This window comes from Scyliorhinus torazame, chromosome 10, assembly GCF_047496885.1.
Source record: "Scyliorhinus torazame isolate Kashiwa2021f chromosome 10, sScyTor2.1, whole genome shotgun sequence".
Taxonomy (NCBI): domain Eukaryota; kingdom Metazoa; phylum Chordata; class Chondrichthyes; order Carcharhiniformes; family Scyliorhinidae; genus Scyliorhinus; species Scyliorhinus torazame.
Genome location: NC_092716.1, coordinates 3,307,730 through 3,327,586, shown reverse-complemented (window position 1 = coordinate 3,327,586; position 19,857 = coordinate 3,307,730). Strand labels below are relative to the sequence as shown.

The window sequence follows — 19,857 nt, the reverse complement described above, 5'->3', positions numbered from 1 at the left end:
TCTCGATCACATATCTGTTTAGAACTGAATGTCAACTGTGGTTGACAGGGTAGCGCAACGCTCTCTCTGTCTCTGTCTCTCTCTCCCTCTATCTCTCTCCCTGTCTTCCTCTCTCTCTCTCCCCCTCTCTCTTTCTCTTCCTCACACCCTCCCTCTCTCCCATCCCCTCTCTCTGTCTCTCTCTCCCTCAATCTCGCTCCGTCTCCCTCTCTCTCTCTCTCACTCTCTCTTCCTCTCTCTCTCTCTCCCCCCTCTCTTTCTCTTCCTCACACCCTCCCTCTCTCCCACCCCCCCTCTCTCTGTCTCTGTCTCTGTCTCTCTCACACACACTCACTCTCTCACTCAAACTAATGGGGCCAAAGGCAGATTAGTCCCTGGCCCTGATGGATTGCATCCGAGGACTTTCGGGACTTGTGGGAGGAAACCGGAGCACCCGGAGGAAACCCTCGCAGACACGGGGAGAACGTGCAGACTCCGCACAGACAGTGACCCAAGACGGGAATCGAACCTGGGACCCTAGAGCTGTGAAGCAACAATGCTAACCACTGTGCTAACCACTGCCGCTCGGGACTTTGTCCAAATCGAGCCCGAAGTGTTGATATTCGAAGAGAATTGGTTGTGCTTGTCCAAGGAATGCAGAAATGTCAGCAAGCAATTAGGAAGGCAAATGTCATCTTGGCCTTTATTACAGGGCATTGGAGTTCAGGATTAAAGGGGCAGATTCTAGGGTATTGGCGAGGCCACACCTGGAGTATTGTGAGCAGTTTTGGTGTCCTTATCTGAGGAAGGATGTTCTTGCTCTCGAGGGAGTGCAGCGAAGGTTTACCAGGCTGATTCCTGGGATGGCGGGACTGTCATTTGTGGAGAGACTAAATCGGATTGTATTCCTGTTGGGTGGCACGGTAGCACAGTGGTTAGCACTGTTGCTTCACAATGCCAGGGTCCCAGGTTCGATTCCCGGCTTGGGTCACTGCCTGTGTGGAGTCTGCACGTTCTCCCCGTGTCTGCGTGGGTTTCCTCCGGGTGCTCCGGTTTCCTCCCACAAGTCCCCAAAGACGTGCTGTGAGGTGAATTGGACATTCTGAATTCTCCCTCTGTGTACCCGAACAGGCGCCGGAATGCGGCGACTAGGGGCTTCTCACAGTAACTTCATTGCAGTGTTAATGTAAGCCTACTTGTGACAATACAGATTATTATTATATTCATTGGAGTTTAGAAGACTGAGAGGGGATCTCATAGAAACTTGTAACGTTCCGACAGGATTAGACAGGGTAGATTCAGAAAGAATGTTCGCGAATGCGGGGGAGTTCAGAACAACGGGTCATAATTTGGGGACAAGGGATCAATCTTGTAGGACTGAGGTGAGGTGCTACTGTGCTGGTCCACTCATGCTAGTTATTGCTATATTCCTGTGGGTGGCACTCCCACACTCTCAGATACATGATGATGGGGGTCCAATCCCACTTGAGACACTTAAGCCACGAGTCCAGGCAGACACACCAGTGCAACTGAGGGAGTGCCGCACTGTCAGAGGGTCAGTACTGAGGGAGTGCTGCACTGTCAGAGGGTCAGTGCTGAGGGAGTGCCGCACTGTCAGAGGGTCAGTACTGAGGGAGTGCTGCACTGTCAGAGGGTCAGTGCTGAGGGAGTGCCGCACTGTCAGAGGGTCAGTACTGAGGGAGTGCCGCACTGTCAGAGGGTCAGTACTGAGGGAGTGCTGCACTGTCAGAGGGTCAGTACTGAGGGAGTGCCGCACTGTCAGAGGGTCAGTACTGAGGGAGTGCTGCACTGTCAGAGGGTCAGTACTGAGGGAGCTCCGCACTGTCAGAGGGTCAGTACTGAGAGAGTGCTGCATTGTCAGAAGGTCAGTACTGAGGGAGTGCTACACTGTCAGAGGGTCAGTACTGCGGGAGTGCTGCACTGTCAGAGGGTCAGTACTGAGGGGGCTCCGCACTGTCAGAGGGTCAGTACTGAGAGAGTGCTGCATTGTCAGAAGGTCAGTACTGAGGGAGTGCTACACTGTCAGAGGGTCAGTACTGCGGGAGTGCTGCACTGTCAGAGGGTCAGTACTGAGGGGGCTCCGCACTGTCAGAGGGTCAGTACCGAGGGAGTGCTGCACTGTCAGAGGGTCAGTACCGAGGGAGTGCTGCACTGTCAGAGGGTCAGTATTGAGGGAGTGCTGCACTGTCAGAGGGTCAGTACCGAGGGAGTGCTGCACTGTCAGAGGGTCAGTACTGAGGGAGTGCTGCACTGTCAGAGGGTCAGTACTGAGGGAGTGCTGCACTGTCAGAGGGTCAGTACTGAGGGAGTGCTGCACTGTCAGAGGGTCAGTACTGAGGGAGTGCTGCACTGTCAGAAGGTCAGTACTGAGGGAGTGCTGCACTGTCAGAAGGTCAGTACTGAGGGAGTGCTGCACTGTCAGAGGGTCAGTACTGAGGGAGTGCTGCACTGTCAGAGGGTCAGTACAGGGAGTGCTGCACTATTAGAAGGTCAGTACTGAGGGAGTGCTGCACTGTCAGAGGGTCAGTACTGAGTGTGCACCACACTCTGTATCACAATGAGGTGTGTGGGTTATATCACAGAGTTTCAGTGAGGGTTGTGGGATGTGCCAGACTGTTACATTGAGGGGTGTAACTTATACAACTAAGTGTGTACACAGCCAGGGACGCGATGTATACAGCGAGGGTGTGAGATATACAGGGAGGGTGTGAGATATACAGGGAGAGTGTGAGATATACTCTCATGGGTGTGATATGTACAGGGAGAGTATGAGATATACTCTGATGGGTGTGAGATGTGGGCAGCATGGTAGCATAGTGGTTAGCACTGTTGCTTCACAGCTTCAGGGTCCCAGGTCGATTTCCAGACTTGGATCACTGTCTGTGCGGAGTCTGCACGTTCTCCCCGTGTCTGCGTGGGTTTCCTCCGGGTGCTCCGGTTTCCTCCCACAGTCCAAGGATGTGCAGGTTAGGTGGATTGGCCATGATAAATTGCCCTTAGTGTCCAAAAAATGTTAAGTGGGGCTAGGGTAGATATGTGTGAGACGGTGTGAGATATACTCTGCTGGGTGTGATATTTGTCCCATTGGGCAGACGCAGCATGGGTTCATAAAGGGCAGGTCGTGAATAACTAATTTAGTGGAATTGTTTGAGGACATTACCAGTGCGGTGGATAACGGGGAGCCAATGGATGTGGTATATCTGGATTTCCAGAAAGCCTTTGACAAGGTGCCACACAAAAGATTGCTGCATAAGATAAAGATGCATGGCATTAAGGGGAAAGTAGGAGCATGGATAGAGGATTGGTTAATTAATAGAAAGCAAAAGTGGGGATTAATGGGTGTTTCTCTGGTTGGCAATCAGTAGCTAGTGGTGTCCCTCAGGGATCAGTGTTGGGCCCACAATTGTTCACAATTTACATAGATGATTTGGAGTTGGGGACCAAGTGCAATGTGTCCAAGTTTGCAGACGACACTAAGATAAGTGGTAAAGCAAAAAGTGCAAAGGATACCGGAAGTCTGCAGAGGGATTTGGATAGGCTAAGTGAATGGGCTAGGGCCTGACAGATGGAATACAATGTTGACAAATGTGAGGTTATCCATTTTGGTCGGATTAACAGCAAAGAGATTATTATTTAAATGATAAAATATTTAAAAATGCTGCTGTGCAGAGAGACCTGGGTGTGCTAGTGCATGAGTCACAAAATGTTGGTTTACAGGTGCAACAGGTGATTAAGAAGGCAAATGGAGTTTGTCCTTCATTGCTAGAGGGGTGGAGTTTAAGACTAGGGAGGTTATGCTGCAATTGTATAAGGTGTCAGTGAGGCCACACCTGGAGTATTGTGCTCAGTTTTGGTCTCCTTACCTGAGAAAGGACGTACTGGCGCTGGAGGGTGTGCAGAGGAGATTCACTAGGTTAATCCCAGAGCAGAAGGGGTTGGATTACGAGGAGAGGTTGAGTAGACTGGGACTGTACTCATTGGAATTTAGAATAATGAGGGCGGATGTTATAGAAACTTATAAAATTATGAAGGGACTAGATAGGATAGATGCGGGCAGGTTGTTTCCACTGGCAGGTGAAAGCAGAACTAGGGGGCATAGCCTCAAAATAAGGGGAAGTAGATTTAGGACTGAGTTTAGGAGGAACTTCTTCACCCAAAGGGTTGTGAATCTATGGAATTCCTTGCCCTGTGAAGCAGTAGAGGCTCCTTCATTAAACGTTTTTAAGATAAAGATAGATTGTTTTTTGAAGAATAAAGGGATTATGGTGTTCGGGCCGGAAAGTGGAGCTGAGTCCACAAAAGATCAGCCATGATCTCATTGAATGGCGGAGCAGGCTCGAGGGGCCAGATGGCCGACTCCTGCTCCTAGTTCTTATATACAGAGGGTGTGAGCTATACTCTGATGATATATACGAGAAGTGGTGCTCACTGTCATATTTCTCTTTTTCCACCTATAGTGTGTCACTTCCTTGTTGATGCTGATTATTGCAGATATTTACACATTGATTAATTACGTGGTGTTCATTAACTATTTGTGTTATGGAATTACTGTAACTGCACTCCTCGTACTCCGCTGGAAGAAGCCTAATATTTCTAGACCAATCAAGGTAGGTCAGAGGTTTTACCTCATTCTCTGCCCCGGCAGCATTTTATTGATAAGTTTTGTTTTCTGCTAGACTCTCGAATCTACGCACTCTCTCTCCTTGGTATATCTCCCTGGGTTTAAAATCGACAATCCTCTGACTGTGTTTCTTATTTATTCTTTTCCAAGGCCCCAAAGTGCAAATTTACCCACTCCCCCCCGGCTCCACCCTCCCCATGCCAGCTCTCCCTTCCTGGACCAGACATTTTCAGAGCAAAAATTAGGGCATTCATTTGAGGCAGGATTGGGGGGAGGGGATCATTTGGGCTGGGGGAGCGCAGTTAAACAGCCCCGTTCCATCATTGTAGAATTTAAATTCAATAAAATTCTTCAATTGTCATTAGCCACAATTGTCCTTGAGAAGGTGGTGGTGAGCTGCCTTCTTGAACCGCTGCAGTCCGTGTGGTGTAGGTACACCCACTGTGCTGTTAGGGAGGGAGCTACAGGATTTTGACCCAACGACAGTGAAGGAGCGGCGATGTATTTCCAAAGGCAGGATGGTAAGTCTGCAGCAGGTGGTGAGGTAACCAATGAGAGGGAGAAACAAATTTGACTCCTGTCTGCCACAGATGCTTCTGTCCATGGCAGTATTGGTAGAAGTGGCCACCCCACAGTCCTTGTGGGGACCAAGTCCCATCTTCACATTGAGGATACCCTCCATCGAGTTGTGTGGCACTAACACTGTGCTACATGGGACAGATTTTGAATAGATTTAGCAACTCAAGACTGGGCATGGATGTGGCCCATCAGCAGCAGCAGAATTGTATCAACCCTAATCTGTAACCTCATGGCCCGGCATATCCCCCACTCCCCCATTACCACCCAGCCAGGGGGTCAACCCTGGTTCAATGAAGAGAGCAGGAGAGCGTGCCAGGAGCAACACCAGGCATACCGAAAAATGAGGTGTCAACCTGGTGAAGCTACAACACAGGACTACTTGTGAGCCAAACAGCAGAAGCAGCAAGTAATAGACCGAGCCAAGCAATTCCACAATGAACACATCAAATCTAAGCTCTGTAGCCCTGCCACATCCAGCTGTGAATGGTGGTGGACAATTAAATAACTCACTGGAGGAGGAGGCTCCATGAATATCCCCATCCTCAATGATGGAGGAGCCCAGCACATCTGTGCAAAAGACAAGGCTAAAGTATTTGCAATAATCTTCAGCCAGAAGTGCCGAGTGGATGATCCATCTCGGTCTCCTCCGGAGGTCCCCAGCATCACAGATGTCAGTCTCCAGCCAATACGATTCACTCCACGTGATAACCAAAAATTCACAAAGCTGAAGACGGCACAAAGGAACCGGCTGAAGTCTGCACCTGATCTGCGCATTGCCCTCTCCTCCTGTGACCCTGGTTAGAGTGAGATCATGAGGACCAAGCAGGCTCCCCTTTCGCATTAAAGGTAAGCGGCCGTGGCGAGTGCTGCGAAGGTCAACTGGCGTGGGTCCCAAAGGTCAGCCGGTTGGAAGAAGTAGGTCCCTGGAAAAAAAGTTAGAAAAACACAGCTTTATGTGGACAAGGTACTCCGTTATATTACGGAACCGTTGTAGACATAATGAAGTTTCTTAACACCTTCAGCTCCTTCTCTGGGTATAAACTAACTTAGACAAGAGTGAATGTTTCCCGGTTAACCCTGCTGGGAGGTCGGGCCAACGTTACCTTTCACACTGCTGAGCAAGCTTTTGCTATCTGGGGGTTTGTAAGTTAAATGATACCAGTATGGATGACAGTATCAGAGGCGGAACAACCTCTCTCTATTCTTGGTGGGCAGGGGTCAAACCATTAAAGTAAACGTGTTTCCGAGGCTTTTATTTATTTTTCAGTGTCTTCCCATTTTTCTCCCGAAATTCTTTTTTATTAAGATCAACAAATTGATATTTGGGGGGGGGCTGGCCCTCCCCAATTTATTGTTTTACTGATGAGCCGCTAACATTAAAAAAATATTATTGCGGATCAGTGACCCCGAATCTATTTGGGGACAAGTGGAGGCTGGTTCCTGATGAGCTTCTACTCTTCTCACCATACTCACTGTACCGTGCCCCTTGTCTCCCGCTAGACGTTCCTCACACTGATGGTCTGCTCCCTCAGAATTTAGAAGCATTTTAAGTTCTTTCCCTGTCACGAGCCCCTATTGGCAACAATCACCTTTTCCAACCTTCTGTTTTGGACGCAACACTTAAATCTTGGGAAGTGAAGTGTCGAGAGCTTTCAGGGGACCTGTTCGTTGAGGGAGCTTTGCCAGTTTTAGGGAGCTAGCTGAGAAATTCCGGCTGCCCAGCTCCCGTCTTTTTCGGTATTTTCAAGTCCTTTGGCGCCCCTGCTTCCTTGATGAAGAGCACTCTGACCCCGGCCCGGTCTGACCCCGGCCCAGTCTGACCCTGGCCCGGTCTGCCCTGGCCCGGTCTGACCCCGGCCCGGTCTGACCCCAGCCTGGTCTGACCCTGCCCGGTCTGACCCCGGCCCAGTCTGACCCTGGCCCGGTCTGACCCCGGCCCGGTCTGACCCCGGCCCGGTCTGACCCCGGCCCGGTTTGACCCCAGCCTGGTCTGACCCTGCCCGGTCTGACCCCAGCCCGGTTTGACCCCGGCCCAGTCTGACCCCGGCCCGGTTTGACCCCGGCCCAGTCTGACCCCAGCCCGGTCTGACCCCGGCCCAGTCTGACCCCGGCCCGGTTTGACCCCGGCCCAGTCTGACCCCGGCCCAGTCTGACCCCAGCCCGGTCTGACCCCGGCCCAGTCTGACCCCAGCCCGGTTTGACCCCGGCCCAGTCTGACCCCGGCCCGGTTTGACCCCGGCCCAGTCTGACCCCAGCCCGGTCTGACCCCGGCCCAGTCTGACCCCAGCCCGGTCTGACCCCGGCCCGGTCTGACCCCGGCCCGGTCTGACCCCGGCCCAGTCTTACCCCGGCCCGGTTTGACCCCGGCCCAGTCTGACCCCGGCCCGGTCTGACCCCGGCCCGGTCTGACCCCAGCCTGGTCTGACCCTGCCCGGTCTGACCCCAGCCCGGTTTGACCCCGGCCCAGTCTGACCCCGGCCCGGTTTGACCCCGGCCCAGTCTGACCCCAGCCCGGTCTGACCCCGGCCCAGTCTGACCCCAGCCCGGTTTGACCCCGGCCCAGTCTGACCCCGGCCCGGTTTGACCCCGGCCCGGTCTGACCCCGGCCCAGTCTGACCCCGGCCCGGTTTGACCCCGGCCCAGTCTGACCCCGGCCCGGTCTGACCCCGGCCCGGTCTGACCCCAGCCTGGTCTGTCCCCAGCCTGGTCTGACCCCAGCCTGGTCTGACCCTGCCCGGTCTGACCCCGGCCCGGTTTGACCCCGGCCCAGTCTGACCCCAGCCTGGTCTGACCCCGGCCCAGTCTGACCCCGGCCCGGTCTGACCCCAGCCTGGTCTGACCCCAGCCTGGTCTGACCCCAGCCTGGTCTGACCCTGCCCGGTCTGACCCCGGCCCGGTCTGACCCCGACCCACTCCGACCCCAGCCCGGTCTGACCCCGGCCCGTTCTGATGATTGGGGGGGGGGGGGGCCCTGGGGGTCATACGCGGGTCTATTTCAGACGTTTATGGTCATATCCTTTCATCGGATTCTGCTCTACTGAGCGGTGTGAGATCAAGATCATAGAATCATAGAAGTTTACAGCATGGAAACAGGCCCTTCGGCCCAACCAGTCCATGCCGCCCAGTTTTTACCATTAAGCTAGTCCCAGTTGCCCGCACTTGGCCCATAACCCTCTATACCCATCTTACCCATGTAACTATCTAAATGCTTTTTAAAAGACACAATTGTACCCGCCTCTACTACTACCTCTGGCAGCCCATTCCAGACACTCTCTACCCTCTGAGTGAAGAAATTGCCCCTCTGGGCCCTTCTGAATCTCTACCCTCTCACCTTAAACCTATGCCCTCTAGTTTTAGACTCCCCTACCTTTGGGAAAAGATGTCGACTATCTACCTTATCTATGCCCCTCATTATTTTATAGACCTCTATAAGATCACCCCTAAGCCTCCTACGCTCCAGGGAAAAAAGTCTATCCAGCCTCTCCTTATAACTCGAACCATCAAGTCCCGGTAACATCCTAGTAAATCTTTTCTGCACTCTTTCTAGTTTAATAATATCCTTTCTATAATAGGGTGACCAGAACTGCACACAGTATTCCAAGTGTGGCCGTACCAATGTCTTGTACAACTTCAACAAGACGTCCCAACTCCTGTATTCAATGTTCTGACCAATGAAACCAAGCATGCCGAATGCCTTCTTCACCACCCTGTCCACCTGCGACTCCACCTTCAAGGAGCTATGAACCTGTACTCCTAGATCTCTTTGTTCTATAACTCTCCCCAACGCCATACCATTAACTGAGTAGGTCCTGGCCTGATTCGATCTGCCAAAATGCATCACCTCACATTTATCTAAATTAAACTCCATCTGCCATTCTTCGGCCCACTGGCCTAATTGATCAAGATCCCGTTGCAATCCTAGATAACCTTCTTCACTATCCACTGTGCCACCAATCTTGGTGTCATCTGCAAACTTACTAACCATGCCCCCTAAATTCTCATCCAAATCATTAATATAAATCACAAATAACAGTGGACCCAGCACCGATCCCTGAGGCACACCACTGGTCACAGGCCTCCAGTTTGAAAAACAACCCTCTACAACCACCCTCTGTCTTCTGTCGTCCAGCCAATTTTGAATCCAATTGGCAACCTCACCCTGGATCCCGTGAGCTTTAACCTTCTGCAACAACCTACCATGCGGTACCTTGTCAAAAGCTTTGCTAAAGTCCATGTAGCCAACGTCTACTACACTGCCCTCATCTACCTTCTTGGTCACCCCCTCAAAAAACTCAATCAAATTTGTGAGACATGATTTTCCTCACACAAAGCTATGCTGACTGCCCCAAATCAGTCCTTGCCTCTCTAAATGCTTGTAGATCCTGTCTCTCAGAATACCTTCTAGCAACTTACCTACTACAGACGTTAGGCTCACCGGTCTGTAGTTCCCAGGCTTTTCCCTGCTGCCCTACTTAAACAAGGGCACAACATTTGCTACTCTCCAATCTTCAGGCACCTCACCTGTGGCTGCCTATGATTCAAATATCTCTGTTAGGGGACCCGCAATTTCCTCCCTAGCCTCCCACAACATCCTGGGATACATTTCATCAGGTCCCGGGGATTTATCTACCTTGATGCGCTTTAAGACTTCCAGCACCTCCTCCTCTGTAATATGCACACTTCTCAAGACATCACTATTTATTTCCCTTAGTTTCCTAACATCCATGCCTTTCTCCACCGTGAATACCGATGAGAAATATTCATTCAGGATCTCACCCAACTCTTGTGGCTCTGCACATAGATGTCCTTGTTGATCCTTAAGAGGCCCTACTCTGTCCCTAGTTACTCTTTTTCCCTTTATGTATCTGTAGAAGCTCTTTGGATTCTCCTTTGCATTATTTGCCAAAGCAATTTCATGTCCCCTTTTTGCCCTCATGATTTCCCTCTTAACTCTATTTCGACAATCTCTATACTCTTCAAGGGATCCACTTGATCCCAGTTGTTTATGTACGTCATATGCCTCCTTCTTCTTTTTGACCAGAGTCTGAATATCTCGAGTCATCCAGGGTTCCCTACTTCTACCAGCCTTGCCCTTCACTCTAAAGGGAATGTGCTTACCCTGAACCCTGGTTAACACATTTTTAAAAGCCTCCCATTTACCAGCCGTCCCTTTGCCTGCCAACAGTCTCCCCCAATCTACCTCTGAAAGTTCCTGTTTGATATCATCAAAATTGGCCTTGCCCCAATTAAGAATTTTAACTCTTGGGCCAGACCTATCATTCTCCATAGCTATCTTAAAACTAATGGAGTTATGGTCACTTGTCCCAAAGTGATCCCTCATTAACACTTCTGTCACTTGCCCTTCCTTATTTCCCAAGACAAGGTCAAGTTTTGCCCCCTCTCTAGTCGGTCCATCCACATACTGAATGAGAAATTCCTCCTGAATACAGTCAACAAATTTCCCTCCATCCAAGCCCCTAATGCTATGGCTGTCCCAGTCAATGTTGGGAAAGTTAAAGTCCCCTACTATTACCACCCTATTTTTCTTGTAGCTATCTGTAATCTCCTTACATATTTGCTCCTCAATTTCCCACTGACTATTTGGGGGCCTGTAGTACAGTCCTATCAAGGTGAGCTCTCCCTTATTTTTCAGTTCCACCCATATAGACTCAGTGGGCGAACCCTCGGATATATCCCCTCTAAGTACTGCCGTGATGTTCTCCCTAATCAAAAACGCCACTCCCCCTCCTCTCTTACCTCCTGTTCTATCCTTTCTATAGCATCTGTACCCCGGAACATTGAGCTGCCAGTCCTGCCCCTCCCTTAGCCATGTTTCAGTCATAGTTATAATATCCCAGTCCCATGTGCCCGTCCATGCCCTGAGTTCATCCGCTTTGCCTGTCAGGCCCCTGGCATTGAAATAAATGCAGTTTAATGTAGACTTTCCTTGCTCTCTGCCCTGCTTTCTCTGGTCAAGCTTTACACACTCTCCCTTCCTGCCTTTTGTTTCTGTCCCCACTGACATCCTACATCAGTTCCCATCCCCCTGCCACATTAGTTTAAACCCTCCCCAACTGCACTAGTAAACACACCCACGAGAACATTGGTTCCGGTCCCACTCAGATGCAGACCGTCCGATTTGTACAGGTCCCACCTCCCCCAGAACCGGTTCCAATGTCCCAGGAATTTGAAACCCTCCCTCTTGCACCATCTCTCAAGCCACGTATTCATCCTAGCTATCCTGTCATTCCTACTCTGACTATCACGTGGCACTGGTAGCAATCCTGAGATTACTACCTTTGAGGTCCTACTTTTTAGTTCAACTCCTAACTCCCTAAATTCAGCTTGTAGGACCTCATCCCGTTTTTTACCTATATCGTTGGTGCCTATATGCACCACGACAGCTGGCTGTTCACCCAGATGGGAAAGTGAACTGGGCCCCGTTCTTACTGGTGAAGTTAGAGCGAGGCCCATCACAGGGTTAACTCCACAACTTCCCCGGCCTAGTGCTCTACTGAGCCTAATCCAGTTTAAGGTATTACATAAGATGCACTTGACTAGGGCGAGGATGTGGGTTCTTCAGGAATATTGAGGGTAGGTGTGATCATTGTTCTATTGGGCCGGCTAATTGTACGCATATGTTGTGTGCCTGTCCCAAACTGAGAAGATTCTGGGCTTCGTTATTTAATACCATGTCAGAGATATTCCGTGTGGAGTTAGACCCGTGGCCACATTGGGGGATGTAACAGTGATTCAGTCCTGGGTGGAGGCAGATGTTGCACCTTTGCCTCGGTGATAGCTGGGATGTGAATGTTGCTCAGTGTCATGTGAGAGTACCTTTAAGAAATGGGGGTTTATAAAACAGCTGTAGTGGATGTACCTTTAAGAAATGGGTGTTTATCAGTGATGTCAGAGTGTGGGTGGAGCTGGGCTGTCTGCCTGCTTTTACTTTGGGCTCGCAGCTACAGGGTGTGTTTTAGTTTCGTGTTAGATTTGGAGACGCTGCAGTCACAGCGAGATGTGTACGAATCTCTGCAAGCTAAAGAATGTTAATTTGGTGATTTCAAAGTGGTAACTGCTCTCAGTAGAGAAGTTAAACCTGATGTCTTTCTGGAAAAAGGGTTCTTTTTGTCTTATGGATGTTGCAAGGAAAGATTAAGAGTTACTTATAGAGTACTGTATTTTTGGGGGGATTTCTTGGTGTTGATAGTTGTTAAGGTGTTTACTGTGGGTTTCTAAAGTGTTAACTGGTTTCATAAATAAACATTGTTTTAATTTAAAAGTACTGTAGATCTCTGTTGCATCACACCTGCAGTGGGCCCCGTGTGCTCCCCACAACCACAATCTAGTAAAAGTTGTGGGTCAGGTGAACTCCATGATACACTTTGGGGTTCTCTAAACCCCATAACATCAGTTGGAGGCCGCCCGCTCCGCCCAGTGCTCCCGCTTGGCTGGATGACTTGATGCCATCGCATTTGGAGAAAGTAAAGTTCAGCATCAGGGGATTGGTGTAGGTTCTATCGAAGATGGTGATTATTCATTTATTTGTTTAAGGGGTTAGTCACCATCGATTGTGAGGCGGTTTAGGTTAGTTTTAGTATTTAATCTTCATTGGGTGTTGTGTATTTTTCTTTTTTTTAAGCTTTTATATTTTCAAAAATAAATTTAGAGTACCCAATTCAATTTTTCCAATTAAAGGCAATTTAGCGTGGCCAATCCACCTACCCTGCACATCTTTGGGTTGTGGGGGTGAGACCCACGCAGACACGGGGAGAATGTGCAAACTCCGCACGGACAGTGACCCAGAGCCGGGATCGAACCTGAGACCTCGGCGCCGTGAAGCGGCAGTGCTAACCACTGCGCCACCGTGCTGCCCTTTTACTTTTATTTTTGATTGTGATGTTTTGCATTTCTCTTGTTGTCCAGTGTTGATTGTTGTGAAATTGTTTTAAACAAACACACTTTTTTAAAAAACTGGAGTCAATGGGAATCAGGGGTGAAAACTCTCCACTGATGGGGTCATACCCGGCACAAAGGGAGATGGTTGTGATGGCTGGAGGTCAATCATCTCTACTGCAGCACATCACTGCAGGAGTTCCTCAAGGTAGTGTCCTCGGCCCAACCATCTTCAGCTGCTTCATCAATCACCTCCCTCCATCACAAGGTCAGAAGTGGGGATGTTTGTGGATGACTGCACAATGTTCAGCACCATTCGCAACTCCTCAGATAATGAAGCAGTCCCTGTCCAAATGCAGCAAGACCCGGACAATATCCCGGCTCGGGCTGACAAGTGGCAAGTTACATTCGCGACACACAAGTATCAGACAATGACCATCTCCTACAAGAGAGGATCTAACCATCGCCCCTTGACATTCAATGACATTACCATCGCTGAATCCCCATAATCAACATCCTGGGGGTTACCATTGATCAGATACAGAACTGGACCCAGCCACATTAATACTGTGGTTACCAGGATAGGTCAAAGGCTCAGAATCCTACGGTGAGTCACTCACCTCCTGACCCCCAAAGCCTGCCCACCATCTACAAGGCACAAGTCAGGAGGGTGCTGGAATACTCTCCACTTGCCTGGATGATTGCAGCTCCAACAACACTCGACACCATCCAGGACAAAGCAGCCCCGCTTGATTGCTCCCCTTCCACAAACATTCAAACCCTCCATCACTGACGCACAGTGGCATCGTGTGTACCATCTACAAGATGCACTGCAGTAACTCACCAAGGCTCCTTAGACAGCACCTTCCACACCCACGACCACTGCCATCTAGAAGGACAAGAGCAGCAGATACCTAGGAACCCCACCACCTAGAGGTTCCCCTAAGAGTCACTCACCACCCTGACTTGGAAATATATCGCCGTTCCTTCACTGTTGCTGGGGCAACATCCTGGAACTCCCTTCCTAACAGCACTGTGGATACACCTACACCACAGAGGTTCAAGAAGGCAGCTCATCACCTCCTTCTGAAGGGCAAATAGGGATGGGCAATAAATGCTGGCCTGTCCAGTGATGCCCACACCTATGAATATATTTTAAACATTTAGCCCATGGGGCTGTGCCAGCCAGTGGTTGACTGGTCCCTGAAACCTGTTCTAGGATGCCAGTGTGCTCCTGGTGCTGGCTCTGGATTCCACTCCAGGGCTTGGGCAAGAGGACTTACGGGGCGCAGTCCTGAGGGAGGGCTGCTTGTCAGAGGTTTCGTTTTTTTGGGTGGCAGAAATCAGAGACCCCACCTGTCAGCTCTGAGAGATAATATAGCCCATGATGCTATAGCAAAGACACCAGTGTTCCGGGCGGCACTGCTGCTTCATAGCGCCAGGGTCCCCGGTTCGATTCCCGGCTTGGGTCACTGTCTGTGCGGAGTCTGCACGTTCTCCCCGTGTCTGCGTGGGTTTCCTCCAGGTGCTCCGGTTTCCTCCCACAAGTCCTGAAAGACGTGCTGTTAGAGGGTGAATTCAGAATGTCCAATTCACCTGTGTACCCGAACAGGCGCCGGAATGTGGCGACTAGGGACTTTTAACAGTAACTTCATTGCAGTGTTAATGTAAGCCTACTTGTGACAATAAAAAGTATTATTATTATTTATTTCCCCCAATCACCATTACATAATCAGATTACCTGGTCATTATCACATTGTTGTTTGTAGAGTTTTCTAGCAGGTAACTGGCTCTGTATTTCCTGCCTGTTGTGTTCTGCTTCTTCATGTAGCACAAGCTGCTTCCTTGATGTATACTCTGACAAAGGAAGGTTCAGACTGGGAGATAGGTTTAACACGTTCATTGAACAGTTAACAATTCTCCGACTTGAGTTTGATTCTCCTGCTAATCTTGCTGTAGTAACTCAGTCTAACTAATCAGTCTGCTCTAAGCTATGCGGTGGGTGTGATGCTTCTGATCTGCCCGTCCTTCTCTCTGAGTGTCGCCTGTGGAAAGAGAAAGAGCATGTGTGCTCTGTCCTTTCATATGAGTTGCCCCCTTGTGGTAATGTCACGTCTGGGTGTCTTGACTGCCCATTGGTTGTGTCCTATTCTATGTGTTCATTAGCTGTATGTCTGCATGTCATGATGTGTCTGGTGCTCCCTCTAGTGTTTACTTAGTCTTAGTGTATTTACATTAACACCTTGTGTATTTACAGTGATGCATATCACTACATCCCCCCTTTTTCCGTGTTACATATTTTCTGTACCGTGTTGAAGAAAATTGAACAAAATAGGTGGATAAGTGATGACATGTACAAGTCATGATGACAGTGATGATTATACAATACCAAATAATATGTATGAGTCCAAAGTTCATGAATTAATATGGTCAAGTGTCTGTCTTGTTTTGTTATTGAAGTGTTGATGTTGTAATTTCCTTGTGAACGCCGTCAGTGTCGCTGTGCTTAAGGAACCAAGAAGTCATCAGGAGGTGTGCAAATGGTCAAATCACTTCATTGTCTGATTTGAACATTTCGTGGTTCGTGGACCACTCTCTGTGTGGAGTCGGGGACTCTTTGTGGTGCGTGGACCACTGGTGTGGCGTCTGTGGGCTTGTACGGCTCTCTGGCTCATGGCGTCAGGGCGCTCTGTGGACTTGTAGCTCTCTCTGGCTCTTGGCGTCAGGCCGCTCTCTGTGGGCTTGTACCGCTCTCTGTCTCTTGGCATCAGGCCGCTCTCTGTGAGATTGTACTGTCTCTGTCTCTTGGTGTCAGGCCCCTCTCTGTGGAATTGTACCACTCTCTGTCTCTTGGCGTCAGGCCGCAGCAGAATCCTGTACTCACGGGTCGGGATCTCGTCTATGCTGGGCTGAGGATCCTCAAATCCGAAGAACTCATCCATGTCTGTGTCAGATTCTTTAATGTACAACACATCTCGTTGCGGTTCGAATTTGGTACTGAGGTCACCACATCCAATGATGAGCCATCTTCCGAGTCGTAGTCTTCAAGGACTAAATCATCTCTTAGGGCGGTGCTAACTGCTTGTTGCAGGGTTCTGCGGAGGCTGCTCTCAGCTACTGGTCGAAGTTCAGGCATTGTGCTGTCGTTCCAGGTGAAAGAATTGTTTTCTGGCTTTAAATTTATTTTCACTATTTTCGGGTGTTTCCCCTTTAAGTGGGCGTGGTCTGGGGCCTCTGATGTCATGACGCTTGTGACGTAGAGTGTAGGAATGGATTGCGCATGCGCAGATCGCTTTTCCTGTACTGTGCGCTCTTTGCGCAACTGCGCATGCACAGCTTCTCGCACATGCGCAAAACACTGTTTTGCCGGTTCGCGTTGTCTGGGGAACTGCGCATGTGCGGCTCCTTTCTCAAGATGGCTGCCAATCAAAACTGCTGTTTGCTTCTGCTGCAAGCCTACCTGTGCCTCGTGGTGAGTCTCGGCGCTAGTTTTACCGATTTTCTTTGTGTTCACCTCGCAGTAGTTTTCAAACTTGTCCAGGACTTTCTGGAAGTCTCTCTCGTCCTGCCCTTTAGAGTACCTGAAGGAGTTGAAGATTTCTGTTGCACTTTCACCCACAATGGTGAGTAGAAGCTTTATCTTCTCAGCATCGGCCACGCCTTCTAGGTCGGATGCTACCATGTAAATCTCAAATCTCTGTTTGAATGCACGCCAGTTGGCACTGAGATTGCTGTGGTACCTGAGCTGCTGAGAAACCGGAATCTCGAACATCTTGCCTTGGTGCTGTTGCTGGTAGTCACGGATATGTTGAGTTGAACAATATAGATTCAACAGGCACTCCTGGTACCATGTTGTGTTCTGATTCTTCATGTAGCATAAGCTGCTTCCTTGATATATGCTCTGACAAAGGAAGGTTCAGACTGGGAGATAGGTTTAACACATTAATTGAACAGTTAACGATTCTCCTACTTGAGTTCGACCCTCCTGCTAATCTTGCTATAGTAACTCAGTCTAACTAACCAGTCTGCTCCAAGCCACGTGTTGGGTGTGATGCTACTGATCTGCCCCTGTCCTTCTCTCCAAGTGTCGCCTGTGGAAAGAGAAAGAGCATGTGTGCCCTGTCCTTTTATATGGGTTGCCCCCTTGTGGTAGCGTCACCTCTGGCTGTCTTGACTGCCCATTGGTCGTGTCCTATTCTATGTGTTCATTAGCTGTATGTCTGCATGTCATGAGGTCTCTGGTGCTCCCTCTAGTGTTTACTTATTCTTAGTGTATTTGCATTAACCCCTTGTGTATTTACAGTGGTGCATAATCACCACACTGCCGTGAGTATTTCATTGGGTGGAAACACTTTGGGATAGCTGATGCTATGAAAAGTGTTACATAAATGCAAATCTTCCTTTCTTCGCTGTTCTACCACAATCCAAACTAATCCCACTGCTCCGCTCTCTCCCAAAGTTTCCGAATCAATCACAAACTAATCCCACTGCCCGGCTCTCTGCATAGCCCTGTATCAATACCAAACTAAACCAATAACAAAGTTCGGCTTGGCCGTGTATCCAAACTGGCTCAGAGTTTTGTTCATTTGTCTCACTGAGCCACATGGGCTCCCATTCCAGCAACACCTCCATCTGTAATTCCTCATCCTGGTTTTGAAATCCCTCCACGGTTCCGCTCCTCCAGCCCCACTAACACTCTGAGATATCTGCACTTATCTAATTGCAGCCTTTTGAACATCCCCTACTTTCTTCTCTGCATATTTAACAGCTGCGTCTTCAGCTGCCTGGGCCAGAGCTCCCAAATCCACTCCCTCTATTTCTCCACGTCTCCCCTCCTACAACCAGCTCCTTAAACCTAACACTCTGACCACACCCTGCCCTATTATCACCTGATATGGCTTGATATCAAATGTAAACTATCCAACAATCTTTATTATTTATATAAATACAAGTTATTGATCAACTCTACAGACCTCTGCCTCAGTCTCTGAATGTCGAACTTTAATGACCCTGATTTCAATCTTAGCTCCTTTCCCTCCAGGTAAATCTCCTGTTCCCGGTTGTTTACCTGCTGTTTTGGGCATTCCTGCTGGTGTTCAGCTTCTACTCGGAGCCGGTGGTTTGTGGCACTGCGCTCGTCATTATCCTGACTGGTGTCCCTGTCTATCTGCTTGGAATCCAATGGAGCAAGAAGCCAAAGTATTTCAATGATATAATCGGTGAGACTGGAGAAGAAATGGCGCCAACTGTAATCTTACTAAATTTGTATGTGGGGAAAAATTGGGCGGAGTGTGCAATACCGTGGTTAAAGTTATCAACGTCAGAAATAATTTTAGGCAATTGGGATTGCTTTATGAGATTTATCACAGAAATGCTCTCCATATTGATCTACCATCAGTCAAACACTAAACAATATTACAGGCGGTACAGTGGTTAGCACTGCTGCCTCACAGCCCCAGGGACCCGGGTTCGATTCCCAGCTTGGGTCACTGTCTGTGCGGAATCTGCACGTTCTCCCAGTGTCTGCGTGGGTTTCCTCCGGGTGCTCCGGTTTCCTCCCACAGTCCAAAGATGTGCGGGTTAGGTGGATTAGCCATGATAAATTGCCCTTAAGTGTCCAAAGAATGCTGGGTGGGATTACTGGGTTAAGGGGGTGGCGACGTGGGGTTGAGTAGGGTGCTCTTTCCAAGGGCCGGTGCAGACTTGATGGGCCGAATGGTCTCCTGCACTGTAAATTCGATGATCTATGAAATATCGGGCATCCAGGCTTAAAAATGGCATAAGATGAAGTCTGACCCTCAGATACCCTCACCCTCCCATCCCCTCACCCTCAAGGCCTCTCACTGGTTGAGGTCAATAGTGTGGATATGTAAGGGGGGGACTGGATAAATACGAGGGGGAAAGCAATAGAAAGATGTGCTGATAGGGTGAAACAAAGTCAATTGTTTCAAGACTGACAGCGGGATGATTGTAGTTGGATCACGGTATTGCAGGAGATGCAAATTAGCTATGACTGAACAATGGTACAGGTTTGAAGGGCTGAATGGCCGCTTCTTGTTCATTATGTTCCTTTGTGCGAAGAAGGGCTTCCTGGTTTCACCCTGGCTCTGATTTAAGATTCTACTCCCTTGGTCAGGACCTCCCCACGAGAGGAAATAGATTCTCTCTATCCACCCTATCCAATCGCTTAATCGTCCAAAAGACCTTGCGCAAATCACCCCAAATGTGGAAAAACGGTAGGAAAGGGAAAATAGTGGGAGATTTCTGTGGAGACCATTGCCCAACTCAGAACAATAGCAGACAATGTTGTTGAGAACTTTCTGCCTTTCAATTCGCCTGGGATTCATTACTGAGCCCAAATATTGTAAGGGGGTAGGAGTTCAGGAGTAACTAAGTCTTTCTGTAATTACATCGGGCTTTGCAAAGACCACACCTTTGAGTATTGTGGAACGTTTTGGTCCCCATATCTAAGAACGGATAAACCTGCCCTAGAGGGGGTGCAGCAGAGGTTGATGGGACAGGTTTCTGGGATCAGAGGGCTGCCTTATGAGAGGTTGAGTTTGGAAGAGAGGGGGGGAATCTCATTGAAATATGTGGAACTCTCAGAGAGTTTGACAGGTTAGACTTTCAGATGTTGTTCCCTGTGGCTGGAGACCTGTTCTTTATGACACATTCTGAACCAGTTGGGTGTCTTCTCCTTTTTCAGAATCAATGACAATTTCCGGACAGAAGTTCTGTTTCGTCATTTTCCCACAAGAGGA

At 49.3% G+C, this 19,857-nt stretch overlaps 1 protein-coding gene across 1 annotated transcript in view; it reads left to right on the top strand.

Annotated features, from left to right (window-relative positions):
* Positions 1-19,857, top strand: part of slc7a10a (solute carrier family 7 member 10a) — an 820,639-nt gene that overhangs the window by 798,123 nt on the left and 2,659 nt on the right. The window contains 3 exon segments of the mRNA XM_072517756.1: positions 4,458-4,607; positions 18,138-18,315; positions 19,803-19,856. Of these exon segments, the coding sequence (XP_072373857.1) occupies positions 4,458-4,607; positions 18,138-18,315; positions 19,803-19,856 (382 nt within the window).